This window comes from Charadrius vociferus, unplaced genomic scaffold (assembly GCF_000708025.1).
Source record: "Charadrius vociferus isolate BGI_N301 unplaced genomic scaffold, ASM70802v2 scaffold255, whole genome shotgun sequence".
NCBI classification, from domain to species: Eukaryota; Metazoa; Chordata; class Aves; order Charadriiformes; family Charadriidae; genus Charadrius; species Charadrius vociferus.
In genome coordinates, this window is record NW_009648785.1 from 1,432,609 (window position 1) to 1,451,695 (window position 19,087).

General features: G+C 42.1%; 1 protein-coding gene across 1 annotated transcript in view; it reads left to right on the forward strand.

Annotated features, from left to right (window-relative positions):
- Nucleotides 1-19,087, forward strand: part of DPP6 (dipeptidyl-peptidase 6) — a 261,890-nt gene that overhangs the window by 85,417 nt on the left and 157,386 nt on the right. The window contains exon 3 of the mRNA XM_009886773.1: nt 6,187-6,285. Within this exon, the coding sequence (XP_009885075.1) occupies nt 6,187-6,285 (99 nt within the window). The remainder of the gene's footprint in view (nt 1-6,186; nt 6,286-19,087) is intronic.

Sequence of the window (19,087 nt, forward strand, 5' to 3'; positions counted from 1 at the left end):
ATAAAATGTACAGGCATATTTGTGTGTTTATATTTGAACATGCATACACAAAAACACTCTCAGTTTGGGATATGTATGCACACACATGTATAGACATAAACCATACAGTTATTAGTATGTACTTAGCAACAACTCCAAATAGAACCTTTGAGAGAGTCTCTGTGCTTAAAACTTAGAAATATGCAAAGTCATTTTCTATGCTAAAATTTCCATTCTTTTTATTTTTAAAAAAATTATTTTTATTTTATTCCTAATTACTGATTTGCTGTTAAACTGGGTTTGGGTTGTTTTGTTTTTTTTTTTCCCTGCTGGTGTTTCAGAACTGTGTCCTACAGGCAAATACAAAAACTCTGAGCTCAGTACTGCCTCTGTTTTTATTATGGATCGAGACTGCTTCATGGTGAGACTCTGCCAAGGGTAAAATAGATAGCTTAGGTTGCTGCTGTGGCTTGGCAGCAGCTGAGTTTAGTTTTCTCTTGGCCCACTGGCCCTGGAGCTTGTTATGAGGACACTGTGGCAGAGGGTAACAGGAGGCTCATTTCACAGACATTTCCCACCAGCCAGTGCTAAGTGAGACATTGAGACTGGCTTGACAAACATAAAAAGTATTGCGTTGCTAATCCTGACTCGGAATAGCACATCCCAACAAGGTAGGAGTGGGGAAGATGGAGGAGCCTGTCCAAAAGGAGCAGCAGAGTCTGTGTTTACCAGCCATAAAATAGCTCCCTGGAAGAAGAAATGTTTATCCTTTGATAGCCAAGCTGAAAAAATAAGTGATGGGTATTTGAACAGGAGGTGAGGAAGGGACAGGAGGACAGTGAATTTGTAGAAGTAGAAGTGAGTTGAAGAAGTTTTGTGGATGTTCATGGGACAGGGAGCTGCTGCCAACTGTAAGAGTGGCATCAGAAAATAAAGAAAATAAAGAAAAAAAACCCTCTTCAGTGGAAATGTCTTGAGTGGGGTGATGCAGTCTGGCATGGGCAGAGCACAATGCTTAAGAATACTTCAATTTTTTTAAGCCTTCCTTCTGATGATAATGTTGGAGTCCAGCCTGACACTGTCCTGCTAGTACAAATATCCTTTTGAATTTTATCTTTGAATTCCTTATGTGTACCTGTGTATCTTGGCCCTCTCCCTGCCTGGGAAACCATTCTTCTCCAAGTATTTTGCTGTTAGTTTGATGGCCTATTTTGCAGTGCAACACCAAGGCATGCAATGGAGAGTTGCTCTAAACACAGTGTTGAACATCATGCAATGCCTACAGAGAGCAATTTGGGACATATATGGGAAAAAGCACAGTGTGCAGGCTTGTAATCCGTGTTCAGACAAAGAAAAGTTGTTAACTGAACCCATAACTTGCATCATGATGATGGCATTTCCCAATACTGTGGAAGTCGGAGCAGTCTCCTTGGTAGTCTCCTGCAAAACCAAGAGTGAATGGTAGAGTGGGGAATGGGGAAGGTTTGCTTAGCAGAACAGATAGATTCTTTTACAAATCAGCCCAAACCTTTAAAGAAGGTTTTAACTCTGGATTCAGCTTCAGAAAGGCTAAAATCCCTACGGGTTTGTGTTTCTCAGAGGCAGGTCACTCACCCTGCTTTAAGATTAGCTCATAAACCAGGAGCAGCGCTCTTTGCATTCAGCAGACGTTGTAATTGCAGTAGCAGTGCTTTATTGCTAGCTTAACGCTTAGGTCTTATTTTATAAAATCCTAATCAAATTTCAGCATTTCTATGATTTGTGTATCCGTTGGTATTCTAGAACAACAATCTCAAAATGAAGCACTAACTGGCGAAAGCTTGTGTTTAATGACACGGTAGTATACCGCATGCACACAGTTGCCTACGCTGAAAGACTCTGATTTCATGTGTGTGTGAGCCCTGCCATTCCACCCACCTTTGAAAAATGGGAAGCTATTTATACAAACGATAAAAGTGTGGGACTGAGCCTTTCCTAATTGGCAGTTGCTCACTTGTCGCAGCATATGGCACCTGTATGGGTCCTGTCCTAGCAGTCTTGTTTGTGTATTTATATAAAGACATGCAAAAGTTTGTAGATATGCACGTGTGTGCACATGCACACATCTCAAAGCTGAAGAGAGGACCCAATCCTACAGAAATCTTGATTTAAAAAACCTTCTCCATATTCTGTTAGACATTTTGCTTTTGAAAAGGCTGCTTTCTAGTCCCCTCTATTTGGAAATGGAGGCAAACAAGGACTTTTTGCACATCTATTACTGATGTTTAAAGCTTTCTGGAGATATACATCAAGTTTGCTCCTTTCAAATCCGATCTTTAGCTGAAAAGAAGAAAGTACACCCAACTCCATTTTAAATTTTTTACAAAATTCATAGGAAACATTTTTCAGAGATGGTACTGAGGTAGTCATTGCATAGCAGTAATTCACCACATGCTGTCAGCCAGCCAAATGCTTCTCCAAGTAAGCTTTGTATGACTTGTGCTAGTCAGGAAGAGCAAGGAAATACCATGTGATCAGCTGTGCAGGAGTTAAATTTGTTTGTTCACAATTGTTATATATAAATGTTTATTACATGCCATTAAAAACACAGTGGGATTTTACAAAAGGGAGAGAGGCTGCCTGTTTGCCTTGTCTGGACACTGCCTTCCAGGTACAGGGGGTCATCTCTGGTAAAAGGGGCTCAGGTTTGCCCAGGGGAGCTCCTGGTGTGCTGGGTCAGGTCTGCCAAGAGGTGGACATACATGGACATGCATTCACCCATGTGCTTGCCCAGGAGGTGTGTGGGAAAAGCATCTGACATTGACCTGTAGCTGAGCCCCAGGGATGACAGGAGGAAAGGTGGGCACCTGAAGGTGACTGAAACCTTCTGACCCATCAAGCAGCCTGTGAGCATTGCTGGAGTTGAGAGGAAGCTTGAAAGGGAAGTTTGGTACTGCAGAGGCAAAACAGGCAGGGAGGTCAGCTCAGAGCCCTTCTGCCTTCTGTTTTGAGTTTTCTGGGTTTTTGCAGGATCTTTGTTCTGTTTGTGTTCTGGAAAGCAAGGTTTTATCGGTTCAGTGCTGACTTCAAGGGTGAGGTGCAGACAGATGAACCCAACAGGTCTGACCGATGCAGGGTTCCCATCATGCCTTTAACGTTGAATCAAAAATAGAACAGACGTGGTTTTCACTTGGTTCTCTCAGCACGTAACTTTGCTGTTTGGATGGTGGGTTTCTGACATGGCACTCAAATCACAAGTCCTTGTGCCACCGGTACCAGTGCCATGCTGCTGCACTGTCAGGCCCTGACGGCAGCTGCCATCTGGGTCTGCTGGTGGGGGCGACATGAATGTAAAAAAGGTGGTGGCACATGCTGGATCCTCTTCTTTCATAAACCCAGGGAGGCCCTGAGGTCTCTGCAGTGGAATATGGAGACAACTTGTGTCTGCCCCCTGGCTTAGATGCTCTAAGACAAGCTCAGAGACTGCTGCTTAGGAGAGGGTGGACTGCCTGAGATACCACAATTGCGGTTCTTCCTCTGTAAATGTCTCCACTGGGGCCAGAGGAATAGACTAGGCATTCTTAATGATCACTCTGACTTAACTATGTGTTAGATGAGAGGTCAGTAAATCTGTTTTTTTTTTTACGAAAAAAATATTAATTGATTGATTAGTTGTTTGTTTTCTCCCCACCCCTATGGCTGAGATTGATGTTGTCCATGGTTCATTATAGGACCTATGGCAGCTATTATGGCCCACTGAAGGAGACGGTAAGGGACTCTCCACAACACGCTTTAGGGAGGCTCCTGGGTGTGCATGTTTCAGTTGCTACCTCTCCCTCTTCCTGCTGTCCCTTACGAGGAGTTTGAAGTGCTGCGAAGGTGTAGAGGTGGTGCATCCCCCAGACTGGCTGTCTCCAGCCTGCACAGAAAGAGGGAATGAGAAGGGCTTCCCACCCTGCCCCTTCACACCCTGCCCCTTCCCAAATCTCCAGCACAGAGGTTTGCATGTGCCTGTCCTTGTGCCCTCGTGGTGGGGAAAAGAGTGTCCATGTTCCTCATGGTGGCACTTGGGAAGCGGCGCCTGAAACAGCTGTGAGCCCAGGGCTGTATGTGGGCTCCGACCTCCTGCTCTGCACTGCCTGATCTCCCTGGTTATCCAGTGCTGGGACGTTGCACCATGGTGGGAACTAATTGGAACAGTTCCCTGGAGTTCCTCTGACCTATATTTTCCATTTTAATAAATAAAATTATGTAGGAGAACTTGACATAATGCTGTCACATGGAGTGATTTAGCTGAGGACTTGTATTAATATGTCTTGGTATTTGGAAGCCATGTTGAGCAGTGTGATTGAAACCTCAATCAGACTTTTAAAAAGTATGAAAATTGAAGAATATAATTTAATTTAGTAAAAATTATAGTTTATATTGAAACATCTTTTAGTGGACCAAAACATTGTTCATAGGTAATTGCAGCTCAGGAGCTTCAATTCAGGGTAGCAAAGAAGAATATTTTCCTCAAATAAATGGCTTCAGAGAGTCTGTTTCCACTGTTTCTAATCACCAGTGTGTTCGGTGTAACAAGTTCAGCACTAAACAATGTTAAAGATAGCTAAGGCTGCATGATACCAATAGCCCTCAGGCAGGAGGAGAGTGAGGAAAGATGCTGAAGCACATACACTGGCTGTGGAAAAACTCAGAATGTGGCCTCACATGTTCCTTTAAAGAGCAAACGTGTCTAAACTGACTGAAAGGTTTCCATGAAAATATTATCAGCAAAAAATTGAATGTTGGAAACAAGTTATTCATAGAATGTGACTGCTTGTCATAACAAAAAAATTACTGTTGGGAGCAAAAAGAAAAGAAAGAATATGTTAATCAAAATCTGTGGTTTCAGTTTTTCTCTAAAAATTTCAGGTTTGAGAAAATAGAAATCCATTTTCCTATTAACTATGCACCCAGTATAGGGTTCTGTGATGTAATATATACACTCTTCATCTGTAAGGCCCAAGAATCCATTGATTCAACATAACCAATTCAATTGGAGGCCCAGGAGCCTCTGTGTTGTGTTTATGAGCATTGTTACATAGCAGAGAGGTGGTGGTAGAAATGGGAAGGTATCGTTTTGGCACAGGAGAAGATGCTAGCTGTGACAAACTTCAAGGGATTAAATTTGTGCCTTGGTTTCATTTGGTTTAGCTCATGTGTATTTAGTCTTGGCAGCATCCTAGATGAGACAGATTTCCTTTCAACAATAAATATACAGACAAATAATTTCTGTGTTTTCTTCATATTATACTTTGCATCAGAAATCTGTTGGCAATCTCTGACTGAATCATGAGAAACGCAGGGTGGACTGTATGAAGGGCAGCAGAGGAAGACATACAGCGAGTATTTCTTTATGGGGAAAGTGGAGTGCTAGAGTAGAGTTAGGAAGAACGAACTAAACTAAATGAAGGACACTGTTTATTACAAGTTGATCTTACAGTATGTTAAACTGATAGTCTGGTTCTTAAACGTAAAAGCTGTCCAGATTTCCATGTTTGCAAATGACACTGTATATCCTTTCACTAAATAGGAAAATTAATATGGGCCACCTATGCAACACCTAAGGATTTGGAGTTATATTGTATAGATTTTTCAAAAATATTTCTGCAGTCTAGTGTCTGATTCCAATGAAAGATCTTTTGTGAATTCTCAAAGTAGTCTGTATGAGCCCTTATAGGGCTAAATACCTTTCCAACTGTGGTTCTGTATGACAGTTTTTAAGGAAATAAAAATACAAACTATAAAAACTTGGTCACTTTTAATTATTTCTTTAAAATTTAACTAATTATTTCAGGATAGTCTTTGTGTTAAGTAGCTTTAATATTCTTCAGAACAGTCAGCATTATATAGCAGTATGACATCTATAGGTGCGTTTTCATGAGTTTTAAAATCTTTTTTAATCAGGTTATGTCCAAAAATATGTGCTTTGGACCATATCTTTGCCTTTTTGTAGTTGCTGAGTCCAGGCACAAATAACCAGGAGATTTCTGTTTATGAACCACTAGATGGTCCTTGTATAACACTGACAGTGGGAAGGGTCCTTTGTGTGACAGAAAACTTAATGCGAACTGTTTCTGAATGAGATATGACATGTTGCTGTACTATCAGATATCACAGTTGCTGTACTTTCAGATACATTTCAAAGTTGAAGTAATGGCAGTTTTGTTTTCAAATGTTTTACAGTTGAAGATAACAGCTTGTCTCAGAAGAAGAAGATAACAGTGGAAGATCTCTTCAGTGATGATTTCAAAATTCATGACCCAGAGGCTAAATGGATAACCGGTGGGTGAGGCACAAACGTGTTGCAGTGTCTTTGTTTCACTTCCTCGCTCTCTGGGCATCTCTTTTTCATTTCCTTCTTTATTCCTCCTGTTCTTTATTTTGCTCCTGAAATTACAGAATCAAGGAGGGGTTGAGGTTGGAAGGGACTTCAGCAGATCATCTTGTCCAACTCCCTGCTCAAGCAATGACAGCTAGAGATGGTTGCCCAGAACTATGCCCAAAAATTCAATGCTCAAATTCCTGTTCCAGCTTTCATCCTAATAAATATGCAAATACCACTGCTCTGTTATTATAATTTTTTATTTAATGCTCTCCAGTGGGCTCATAGCTGGACATTGAAAACTACAGCCTTTGTCCCAAAGAGCTTCCACCATTCAGCAGGTGATGTAGCACGTGGATGGAAGAAGTGGTTGGAGCACCATGACAGTCATTATTTTACCGTAAACAAAACTTCGGGTTTATATTCCCCCATCGAAACATTTTTTTCCGGCAGAGAGGTGAAGCATTGCTAAGCAACAGGCAAACAGTGGTCCAGCAGCAGCTGGGCTGGTGCTTGCACACAAGCCATGTGCTCTTTTTATCCTCTGCTGCCTTATGTTTTCTAGTCAGGGGAAAACCAAATAATGCTTGAATTAATGCACATAGCATTTGCTGGAGTAGAGCTGTTTTGGGGGATGTAGATTCCAGCTCTCGCTGGAAATTGCTGCACTCTGAACAAGCTTTGGCGAGAATAAAATGATTTGTGGTATGCTGCTCATGTAGGTTCCAGTACAATTCCTATTATCGTTGAAGTTATTAGTTTTTCTTTTGAATTTAATGGGGAACTGGATCGAATCCTTCCTCGTGTTTGGCTTTCCTTGTCTGTTATGCCCATTGGGAACAATTTTAATACCTGTAATGAAAAGAGAGAGTGTTAAAGGGTAGTGCTGGATTAACACGTTCCCCAGCAGCCCTGAGCACAGCTGTCTCCGACTTCTCCCACCAATTCAGCTACAGGGGAAAGCAATTGCAGATGATACGCACCTTCACAAACACACCTGCTGATGGGTAGGAGTTCTTTTTCAGGTTGTACACTCTGGGGCAACGGTGTTCACCATAACCGCTCTCTACCAATAATGATAATGGAACTATTAGCTGCGTTGCAGTTCAGAATTATTTGTCTAGCATCCTTTTTTTTTTAGCACTGATATCCCTAATGGCCCTAAGGAAGAAAAAAGTGTTTTATTGAGACCTTTACTGCTCTTTGCTTTATTTGCTAGAGTACAAGGGAATGATAATGAATGAAATAAACTTTTGCAGGAACAGAGAATGAAGTATTGCCATAGAGGTAGGTATAATATCCCCTCCAATGAGTATAGCTTTACATGGTTGTAAAGTGTATTTTCTACAAAACTGCAGTCTTCTGTGAAAAAACAGTATTTCCCACGCTTTTCCAATTATGATCACATACTGATGCCATATACACTTTTATTAAGATTCCAATCTTGACATGTTTTAAAGTCCATCTCCCTACTCCTGTGTACTCTCACTGACTCCAGCACAACTTAACATCAGTCTTGCCTGATCTGAAATTACTAAAATACTGTTTCTGTAAAGAACAAAGCACAAAGTAGCATTGTGAAAACTAGTATAGGTATTTTAGAAGGATGACTTCTGTTGCTGTGCTACTAATACCACTGATACTGTTTTTAGTATGTCTGGAGAAATTTTATGAAGCCAATAGATATTCTGTAGATTTACCCAAGGGTGAATTCACATTTCAGGGCAAGACTCTAATCTGCAATGTCATTCATCCAAGGACCCAAAGCGATTTACAACATTAATTACTTTTCTGCATTACAGTTGCTTTTCACAGCTTTCTCTAGCTGGCTAAGTGGGGAAATCTTGATTAAGGTCCCTGATAAGCAAGATGAAAGACCAGTAGCCCGATTCACAAGCACACGTTCCTATTGGTCTCTTATTCTCAGTTTTTAAAATGCAGATGAATGACTCTGAAAATGCCAAAGCCAAACTAGTAAAAATTCTTTTTGTAACAAGAGTGCTGGAATGCCTTAGCAGAAATATTGCGTATTTAAAAAATGCATGTTTAAAATTGCATGTCAACTCACAAAATGATGTTTTGTGGGGAATCTGCACAACAACCTAGTTAAAATCCAGGTAGCTGCTGTTGTCTATCCTTCTTCCCCTTCTTCTCCTGTTAATTATATAGCAAAATATCACAGTCATTCAGAGATCTGCAAAATTCAGTCCTCTTGGCTCTTCAAAGCTCTGTTTCCTTCCTTTCCCTCTTCATTATTGCAGAAGATGGGTGTTTGGTAGCCTTGCCTGGGATAAAGCATGTTGCATGTTTAAGGGTATTTGAATCATCTGAGGGATTTGCTTCCAAAATAGTTCAGTCATTAAAATATCTGTGTTCTTTCCTGTAAGGGAGAGGCTGATTCAAAACCTCTGAAGGAGTACGGTCTTTCCTTTAACTTGAATGGAGCAAGTGTTTAAAAAAAAAATTTAAAAAAGAAAAAAAAAGATAAGTATTTCTATTCAGGATGGCACTTAAAAATATGCTGAAAGCTCACTGAAATTGATGGGATGAGCTGATGTTTAAGCATTTTCTTGATTTGCAGTGGGCAAGTGGAAAAATCACGTATTTACGGTCAATCTCTCTGTCATTCCATTGATTTTAAAGGAGCTATGGGGAGAGGGGGGAGAACCAGTCTCAAAGCTGACATAACTACACTTCCAGTTCAAAGATTACAGGTTTTCTCCAAGCTTGCAAACCACAACTTGAGGCTGATTTCTGCATATGTTTGAATCTTTTTATCGGAATTGCATTTAATTTTACTTAAGTGAGAGGTGTGCCAAAGATGGAACTTTGAACCTCTTAGAATTTCTGTGATGCCACCTGCAACTTCAAATTCCATTTTGTATTTTTATCCAGTGGTTCAGGGAGAGGAAAGAATATTTTGTTTAATTATCTGCTGCTTTCAGTGTCTTCTACTGCCCCAGCTATCCCTGTTGGCTCGTTAAGAGTACACTAGAGGGGAGCACTGCATTCATAGACCAGAACTGACTGCTACAGAGTTTGTTTCTAGTTCCACTTCCAGGGGCTGCTATTGCTTACATCTCCCCTTTAGCATAAGTAAGCTGGATTTATTGTGAAGGTTTCACTCTTCAGGACAACTTAGTATATAGTAGAGTAGTATAGTATATATGGTACAGTATAGTAGGTATATAGCAATGTAGTACAGGATATTTGAGATTGTGCTGATGATCAAATGGCATCCCCTTACCCTGCAATCCAAGTGCAAAGAATCCAAAGTGTGTCTCTGTTCCAGCCCCATCCATCCTGTGCCTCCTCCTGTGCTCTTCTGCTCATCACTCATCCATCACACCCTGCGCTGTTCTATTACCATCCTCTATTGTGAACTTCTCTTTACTGTACAACTATAATTATGTTGTCCATATGCTAAGCATGCATATGAGCTCCAATTAGCAGCTCATTTCCTACTGTGTATCTTAAATGTTGTATTTGGGCATTTCCTCGTTTGCATATCCTCCTCAATACCCTGTCAGGGGTGTCCTGTGCCGGCCTTTCGTTAGCCCTCTCATGGATGACAGATGGCCCACTCGTTAGTCTAGTCTCTAACTGCTTAGCAGTTCTGCTCTCAAGCTCCACATTGCTTTGTAATTAGGCTTCACAATTACTTGGCTTTTCCTGTAATTCTTCTCACACAGGATTTTAGTGCAGGTTTCTGAAAATCTCGCTGGGATGTTCCCATAAAGGTGGAGAAAATATGGGATAAAGAAGGGTACCTGCGTTGCGTGCTGAAGAGCAGCTCAGCTGACTGATTCGTCCTGAAAATAATAATTCATAGTCATTGCCTGGACACGGCCTGAGAAGCCGGTTGGGTTGTGAGTGCTGTCTTTGTGGCCCTGTGGAGCCGCAGTGATTCCTCTCAGCTGTGAATCTGACCCCCAGCAGCTCAGGAGCCCTCGTCTTTTTTCATGGGTTGCAGCATTGTGCCCAATGAAAGGTTAGCAGTAGAGACTGAATCGTATACACCACTTGCGGAGACTTACAATCTTCTGTCTTTACACTTAATGACAAATACATTTTGCCCACACAGAAAATACGTTGCTGCTGTTGTAGTTAGAAAGACATAATAGCAGCCTATGATATACTGCCTGTGGTTATGGCAATTGATTGGATGCAACATGCCATCATTGCTTACGTCTTGGAGGATGTTTTTTTCAGCCCTGCTGTTGGCATCTTGCAAGACAGTGTGGATGTAGTGGTGGCTGTTGCCAGGATTTTTCGCTGTATGTTAGTGATTGGAGGCTCTAACTAGGAGTACATCTTCTTTGTGCTCGACACTGGCCAGACACGGCGAGACAGTCCTTGCAGAGAGGTTGTAGCCAAATGAGAGAATAAAGGGTGAAATGAAGATCGCAATATATTCAAGCAGCAAGGAGCACTGAGGCACAGGACACCAAAGGACGCGTTCGGGGTTGTAGGAAGTTGATTTAATAAAACTCTGAAAATCAAGCCCTGCTCTCCGAGGTCCCTGCCCACTTTTTTCACCTGCAACACCAGCAAAACAGTATTTATTCTTGTCCGAAGAGGAATAGTGGGTAAATTAGCAAAAGGCTCTGAATGGCGTTTTCAGAAATGTCTCAGTTATTTGGAAACCTGCCACTCAGTGAGAGCCAGAACCATGGCGTGCCTAGCTCACGTCTCAGAATGGCAGCTAGGCTTTTATCTCGAAAGCCCTTCTGAAAAATGCACTTATAACTAATATCTAAATATAATAGAGTAATTCTTTTGTCTTTAATACTGAAGCACATATGTTTTGTTGCATGTTTCACTAATAACATCATAGGCTCTCTAGGCTCTTTTAAAGTCTAATATTGAATTTAATGACCTAGAACTAATAAGTTTTATTTACCATGCAGAAAAAAAATCGTTGTGTAGTAACTGAGGTAATTTATTTTAGTTTACCTGTTGTAATAATGCTCAGATCAACAATACTTGGATAGCCCAAGTGCCCCCAAGTCTATTCTGTGCAGTGTAAATCCATTGCACTGTATTGATAGAAGCATTGATGCATTTCAAATGATGCAGATGCGTGCGGAGTAAATGAATTATTTATAGTTTGCTTTGCATAGATATTAAGAACTTTGTAAGTGCTAGTATTTTTCATTGTGAACGAGGTTTGTGTTAAGGTGCTGCTTTGACAGCCCTTAAGACTAAAATTCCCCTGCTAGACAGCTCTAACACGGTTAGCTGGAGTGCAGGCTTCTCCAGGCTGCTCATCCACCAGCCAAAAGATTGACCGCTTCCAAGCGACCATCCAAATTGTAAGGCAGCAGGAACCTTTCCTTTGGCAAGGTTGGACTGTTGGCATGAGAGAAAAAATCATCTTTCTGTTTGTCATCAGAGGAAGAAAGTCATCTTCCTGGGGCGGAACAGTTTGCAGTTTTGTTTGTTTGGGATCTGCGTTAGGAAGGAGCTACTTGAACACAGGGGCTGCCAGGTGAGAGCCACACACCCACCCCAGCTCCTCTCTTATGGTCAATGAATGTTAGCTAGGAACCTCTCACAGGTGGTCTTGTTAGTAGAAATCTGGTGAAGACATAAAGAAAATTGGGTTACTCTATTGGGATATTTGCTTCGTTGCCCACCTTGCGAAACAGATTTACTAGTTAATTAATTCCAATGTGTTCTAAATATGTGTTAAAAAGATTTAAGTGAATGGGTTTACTGGTCTTAACGGTTCAAAGAAAACTTGTCCTACTCCCAATTCTAGTGTGCCAAACCTTGTGGTGGCGTCTTTCTGCAACATTTTTGTGAGTGCTCTGGCTTTTCAAATGTTCTTGAAATATTTTCTAAGACACACAGGAAGTTACCTGGAGCACAGCACATTAGTTTGTGGTGTTTAAGGTTTCAGTGAACTTCCCACCCAAATTTCAAAGAGCCCCATAACCCTGACGAGACATAAGCATGACCTTATGCTGAGGTAAATACATAACACTAAAGGAAAATGCTGTGTGCACCAGAGGAAAGTACAGGAGAAGGACTGAAGGAGGCCCTTCTGGTCTAGCACTTTGTGGAAGTGTGTGGCAGTGCTGCTCGCACACCCCCACATGGAGGTTTTGCTGGGGACGGATGGCCCTCAGAAACCCTCTGTTGTGATTCATGAAGGCATGGGTGCTGGTTAAGTAAGCACGTAGTGAGCTTTTAGGAAGCGTTGGTGTCAGTGGAAGAGTCCATGTACTTTAGAGATGGTTGATTGCTGTTCTTAATCTAAATGCCTTCATGAAGTGACCTCCTGTGTTGCCAAAGCAGGCAATGGGCTCATGCTCTGTCAGGATTGTTAAACTAAGAAAGAAGAGAGGAAGATGTTAAACCATTTGAAACATAATTTTGATCTTAGATCCCATCCTGGATCATCTTCTTCTGTGGATCTGTGCTCTGAGAGCGCCAAAGAGAAGTTGCCCCACTCTCTGCCTTTCAGCTGCTGGGCAATTGCTGAAGTTCAGTAGTGACAGTAACCTATTCACTAAAGACAGGAAACATGGCAATTAATGGCTTTTTAACATACTGTAATAGGCCGTGGAGGAGAGCATTTCTGCCGTGTAGCTGTTTTGTTCATTACTGCTAGAGAGAATGAAATGAGAAATCAGTTTGGCTCTTTTAAAAATTACTATAGTCTGCAGGAGCAAGCTGGGGAGGAGCTCCGTACCTTGGCTTCAGCAGCACCTCGGTGCCCAGCGTCTCTGCGGCGCTGGGATGCTGGTGGGGCACACGCGCTGCTGTCCGACTGAGAGAATCATCCGTGTACAGCAGCTTCTGAATTTGGAGGGAGAAATCTACTGGAGAAAGTCCTATTTGTGAAAAATATCACACCTGAGGAAAGCAGAAGTAACGTTGTAATGGTCAAATAGAGGGTTTTGTTTGTGGGTTTTGGGGAGTAGTTAGATGTCTTGAGGAAGTCAAGATTTTCATAAGTGCCTAACCCTATATTTAGGAGCCTACATAGGTAACCTAATTTCTCCAAAGCCTACTGAACTCTAACCATTCCCATGTGTCACCAGCTGCCGTTGAGCATCTGAGTGAAATGTTCTCCTGAGGTACCAAAATAAGTGGCCTCAGATATTCACTGTAGTGGCTTTATCTTTGTTATGTCCCTGCACTGTGCTTGGTTGAGTGAAGAGTCTGGCCCAGGATGGGACCGGTGTCATGAAGATCACCTGGGAGAAATGAGATGAAAGGGAAGGAGTGATGAGAAGGGCAGTGGCAGCGTGGTGCTGCACGGGGAGGACAGGCTGCAGAGTCACTCAGGGGAGAAGCCCAGGCAAGTGGGGAGGTTCCTGGAGGTGTGCAAGGAAGAGCAGGAGCTGGAGCTGTGCAAAGGGTGGAAATGAGCCTGGAAGTCAGTACCATGATGTCACCTAAGAAATGGCTTAATGGCCTAAGATGGAGGGATGGAAAATACATTCAATTGCTTGGGTAATATAATAGGGAACAATTTGCGAATCAAAGATGGCTAGGAGAGGCAGATGTCATCAGACTTCACTTCTTCTTGTCTCGGTGCTACTAACACTCCTGATAACTGCCTAATTCTTTTCCCATTTTTTTGAAAAGAGCGGGAAAAATAGACTCCCCCCTCCCTCCCACCTCCAGGGAACGTGATGGTCACATTCTCACATGTTGGACCAGCAAGGTGGTTTCCTATCCTTTTTATAGCCATTAGAAAAAACAGATTCCCCATTTCCCTTGCAAGCCCAGCTTCACAAAAACTAGTGTTTTTCTCTCAAAGTAACTCAGAAGCGCGGCGGTGCCTCCTGCCACGGCCGTGTCTGCTAGTGAGGAGCGGGTTTGGGGAGTAACTTGAAGCTGTAACGGGTGTGAGAACTCGAACCGCTTGGGCTCCTTTGTGCGTTAAGTTTGTTTGCAGATTTGGGGTCGAAATCCATGGGAATTCGGCAGAAGCCGCCTCTCTGCTCCTCCCCATCGCCATGCTTTGTCGCACCAAGGTGCACAGCGGCGTTTCCCTGGCTCTGTATTGCTGGTGGCTGATACAAAGCTGCTAAATTCAGCGCTGGGTCCTTTTACCCTGCCAGCCGGGCAGACTTACTGCAAGAGCACCCAGTTCACAGAGGGGAAAAAAAAAAGGAATGGAAACGGGAAGGAAACAGCACGCTGCCACGGGGGGCGGCTGCGTCCGTGGGGGACTTTTGAAGATGCAGCTCACATCAGCGGTGCTTCTGCTGCTGGAAGAAAAGAAACGCACGCGGCAGTTCTGCCTACGTGCTTAACAGTTTGAATCCAGTTAAAAAAGGTTCTGGGTTTTTGGTTTTTTTTTCATCTTGTTCAAAGTGGTTTGAAATCAAAACCTGCCACTCTCCGAGCTGAAGGAAAGGCACTGGTTTTACAGAGGTTTAACTGGGAGAGGGATCAGGTGTCTCTCAGTGGGTGTTAGTTAAAAATCCAGGTGAACAACCAGAGGGGCAGTGTGACACTGCTAGACGTGCTTTCCTGGTTGACACCTGCGAAGCGGGTAACGGTGAGCTCCCAGCGGTCCCCAGCCCCTGGGGAAGGGGGAACTGCTGTGACAGAAATTGTCTTTGATAAGCCTTTAAAAGGATGGTCACAACTGCAGCCCAGCTGGCTGAATTTGTACTAAAATAAAGTTGAGTTTTTTTCTTTTGCCTCCTCAGAGGAGTGTAACACAGGAAAGAGGAGGGAGAGAAACAAGAAAAGCCATATTCCTGGGTGATGAAGCAAGCTGGACGCAGCAGTGGGTGGTGGTCTTCTCCCTTGCCCAGGAGGTTGGCAATGTCTCACCATGAGGAGGGTTGCTTTGGGAGGGAGTAAGAAATATATTTAATTTAGATCCAGCACTGCTAAGAAAATGTGGGCAGATTGGTGGGGAATTCAGTTTTGAACTGTAGGAAAGGAAGACCAAGTATGAAGGTTTGCATGAACCTGCTGAAGGTTTTCCTAACAATCAGGCTGGTGTAAGGGTGGAAAAGTTTTGGGAAAGGAGTGTCTAGGAGATAAGCATCTAGGAAAAATCAGAGGGAAGAAACGAGGTGCATAATTGCAGGATATGCTGGGCAAGAAGCACATTTAAAGGAGGTCTGCAAAGGGATGATGGAGAAAGGAGAGCTCTTCAGGGTGTTTGGGCCTCTTGTTAAGCTGATCCCGATTATAACCTACTACTGATACCTTCAATAGAGATTTACAGAAAGGTTTATGTCTTTTGACACAGTTCATCATTGGGTGCTCTCTATTCTGTAGGAGGGAACTTGCTTACTTTAAAAACAAAAACAAAAACAAGGCAATTTTACATTTTTCATACTGCCCTGCCTGACTTTGATTCCTTGTTGAAGTTTTTTACTTGGTGCAAAGCATATTCCCCCACCTCAGTAGCTTTCTCTGAGCTTGCTCCCCTGCTCCTGGATACTTGTTGAACCTGGAGTGCTCACCAAGGATAATTAGAGCAGTATATATTCTTCCACTTGTTCCTTTTAATGAACATTAAATAAATATATGCTGAGATACCATAATTTCATAAATTGGAGATGGGAAAAACAGTATTTCTGGTGATTAAACTTTATATCAGATATTTGTAATTGAAAATTTAGCAGGCAAAGATTTACTTATCTAAGAAAGAAAGTCTCTGGTGAGTTTGGATCTCCTGACTGTGTTAAGCTGTTGAACATATAAGAAGCAGTACTTTTTTTTTCCGTACAAAAATAGTACCAGACGTATATAATTCATTAAAAGAAATTTAGAATGAGATAATTATCACTGATCAAGGGAATATAATTATACTTTAAAATGTAGATATACAAATCTTACATCAGTGAAAATTCAATTAAGAGCAGAAGAGACCAAAGGTTTGCCCAGCCCCAGATCCTGTTTCCATGAGAAGCAATATACATGTGCACAAGAGCGCAGCGAGCTTTTTAGATTAGGGAGTTGCCAGCTCCTCTTGTAGTTTCTGTAGTTAGTAACCCCAAATGTATTTCTCTTCCAAGTCACTTGCCAAGTGTCCTCCAGAGCCTCTTGCATCCGTCGTGTCCTTCATCAAGTAGTTTCACTGCTCTGAGTTCCATGAGGAACTGCTTCCTTTTGCTTACTTGGGAGCTTGCTCCTATTTGCTTTTCTTGATGGCCCTTAGGTCAGTACCTTGGATCATCCTTGTCATTTCTTGAATGTTTTCCCTCTCTAATATATCAATTTAGAAAGGATGGTATGAGAACTACACACAAGGATTACATGGACCTATCGGGATTGGCTTCTTAAATGTGTCCAAATGATTGGAGTTTCATGGCACTTTAAGGCAAGTGCATGCATGTGATATAATTTGTTTCACCCCAAAGAAAAGCCAAAAGATTTTGTGCCATGTTAGAGTTAAAATCTATAGGTCCCAGTACTGAGTTATCCCACACTGAGTGATCACAATACCATAAAATCATGCGATATAGGTCCCCAGCGGGGCTTTCACAGCTTTACGTGAAACCAGTGCTGGGTCTGTATACATGCCCTGTGTTTTAGAACTTATCACTCTGCTGACATCTCTTTCCATTGCCAGTAATGAGGAATAATCTCTGGTAGAAAATGAGGTGATTGTGTAAGTGATCCCAAGACGGAAGTGGTTGTGCACACTGTGAAATAATCCCTGATTATCAGAGTGTAATACCTCTTAAAAGCCACTTCTAGTCTCGTGCTTAGCAGGAAAAGAACTCAAGACAACAAGTGTGAAGAAATGAAAGGAGGAAACCAAAACGTAAGGAAAAGGAGAGTGGGAAACAACTCCCTAAAACATTTGATTGATGGAAGGGAAGAGCTGAACGTGTAACCAGGTTTGGGTATGGCTGGGCAGGGAGTTTGCCTTCACAAAGGTAGCTGCCAGCTGGGTATGATGCCGGACTTTCATTTTGCTACTTGACTTAAAGTCACAGCTTCTGGGGACAGGTGACTTACAAAAATACTTACTTTGATTCAAAAAGAGAATGAAATAAACCTTTTTTTTTTTTTTTTGTTCTCAAAGAGTTTGTTAAAATTATATCTAAATGTCCCTCCAAAGGCTAAACACACTTGGAAAAGAATCCTGTGTTTGATTTCATTCAAAAGGATATATTAAAAAAAATCAAGTTTTTTGAAGCCTTACACCTGATTTGCCAACACTTAAGTTTTTTAATAATTCACAAAATCTGGAAGTCGTCTTCAAAGCTTATTCACTTTCCAGAGAAGGCAGCTGACAATGGCATGGATGGTAAAATCAAACAAAGTCCACTAAAAAGACAGTGGGAAATTTCAAAATCTCAAGCCAAAAATGGGGAAAAAAAAGTTTCAGCTCAAAAGCAATTTCCCCATAAAGGGCAAAATTTTGGATCTACCGGATAAATGATGGGTATTTTGGCATGCATTGGAACTTTTAAAAAATCGACTGTACATTGCAGGAGTGGTAAATCCAGCAGTTCACAGAAACTTTGGCCTCATTGCAGTTACATTCGCTGTGGTCATTTATGCAGAGTAAGTCAGTTCAGGTGCTGCTTGGAAGCGTTGGCCTTGCCGTGCTTGCACTGCAGGAATATTTGAATGTCACGGTACCTTCAGGTGAGTTGGGAAGAGCCAGCAAGACTTGGACAAACATGTAAAATCCACTAATTTTGACTGAACAAAGTGTCCACAATTTTTTCCAATAGTTGAATTTATTTTCACCCTAAGAAAAACTTGTTCTCTGCACAGCAGTCAATTTTCCTGTTTCCTAGTGGACAAGATGAGCCCATACCCCAAACCTGCTCCTGCAGCTGGGGCTGGTTGCTTACCTGGCTGGCAGCGTCAGCAGAGCGGAGCCAGCGGGGGCTGAGCTGGCCCATCCACACCCCAGTGGGGTATCATGCACATACCCTGGGCCATGCGAAGCTGTTTTCGCTGCTGTTTATTACTGCTTCAGTTGATGAACTGTCTCGTTTCACAAGGCTCTCATGGTTTGGGCTGGACTGGCCACTGAAATGAACGACGAGTGCTGTCCCCACCCTCTCCCTTCATCTCCCTTCAGGGAGAGCAGGATGGGACAGAAGCTCATGAGTTTAAAAGAAACTAAACTACTTTTTATGAAATATTAATAATAAAATAATAAAAGAAAATATAATATTATCAAAAAAGAAAATAATGAAATATATACAAAATATACAAAATCAGTATCATGCTCCCAGGATGATGATCATCACCGGCTGGCACTGGCTGGACTCAGTAACGGATGGGAACTGGATTCTGGATCTGGATTCAGGATTGGGATCAAAGGCAGATGAACAGACAGAGTCCTCCTCAGATGTCGGCCATTGAAGAAAGAGCGCTGACCCTTTGATCCCTCAGCTTTTTTACTGAGCATGAGGCAGATAGGATGGAATACCCTGTTGGTCAGTTTTGGGTCACCTGTCCTGTCCACTCCTCCCCGCAGGTGGGACCCCACTGCGCTTTTCTGCTTCTGACCCTCCAACGAGGCCAATAACAAAGTCCTTTGGTGTTAGAGCAATAAACATAAGCAGGAGCATCTCTGCGTACCATTCCTTGGTATAAATTATAAACATCAGGTCTTACCACTCTAGGAGCAGATAGTGTCTGAAAAAATATGCTGTTAATTTCAGAGAGTTAGAGGAGGCTTAACTGAAATATGAAATTACTAAAAAGAAAGTTCTGTTTTATCTCAAGCCAGAACAAAGATGTATTTCTTGGAAGATTTGTGCATAACCAGGACCCTTATTCATAATTTGGAGGTATCTTTTA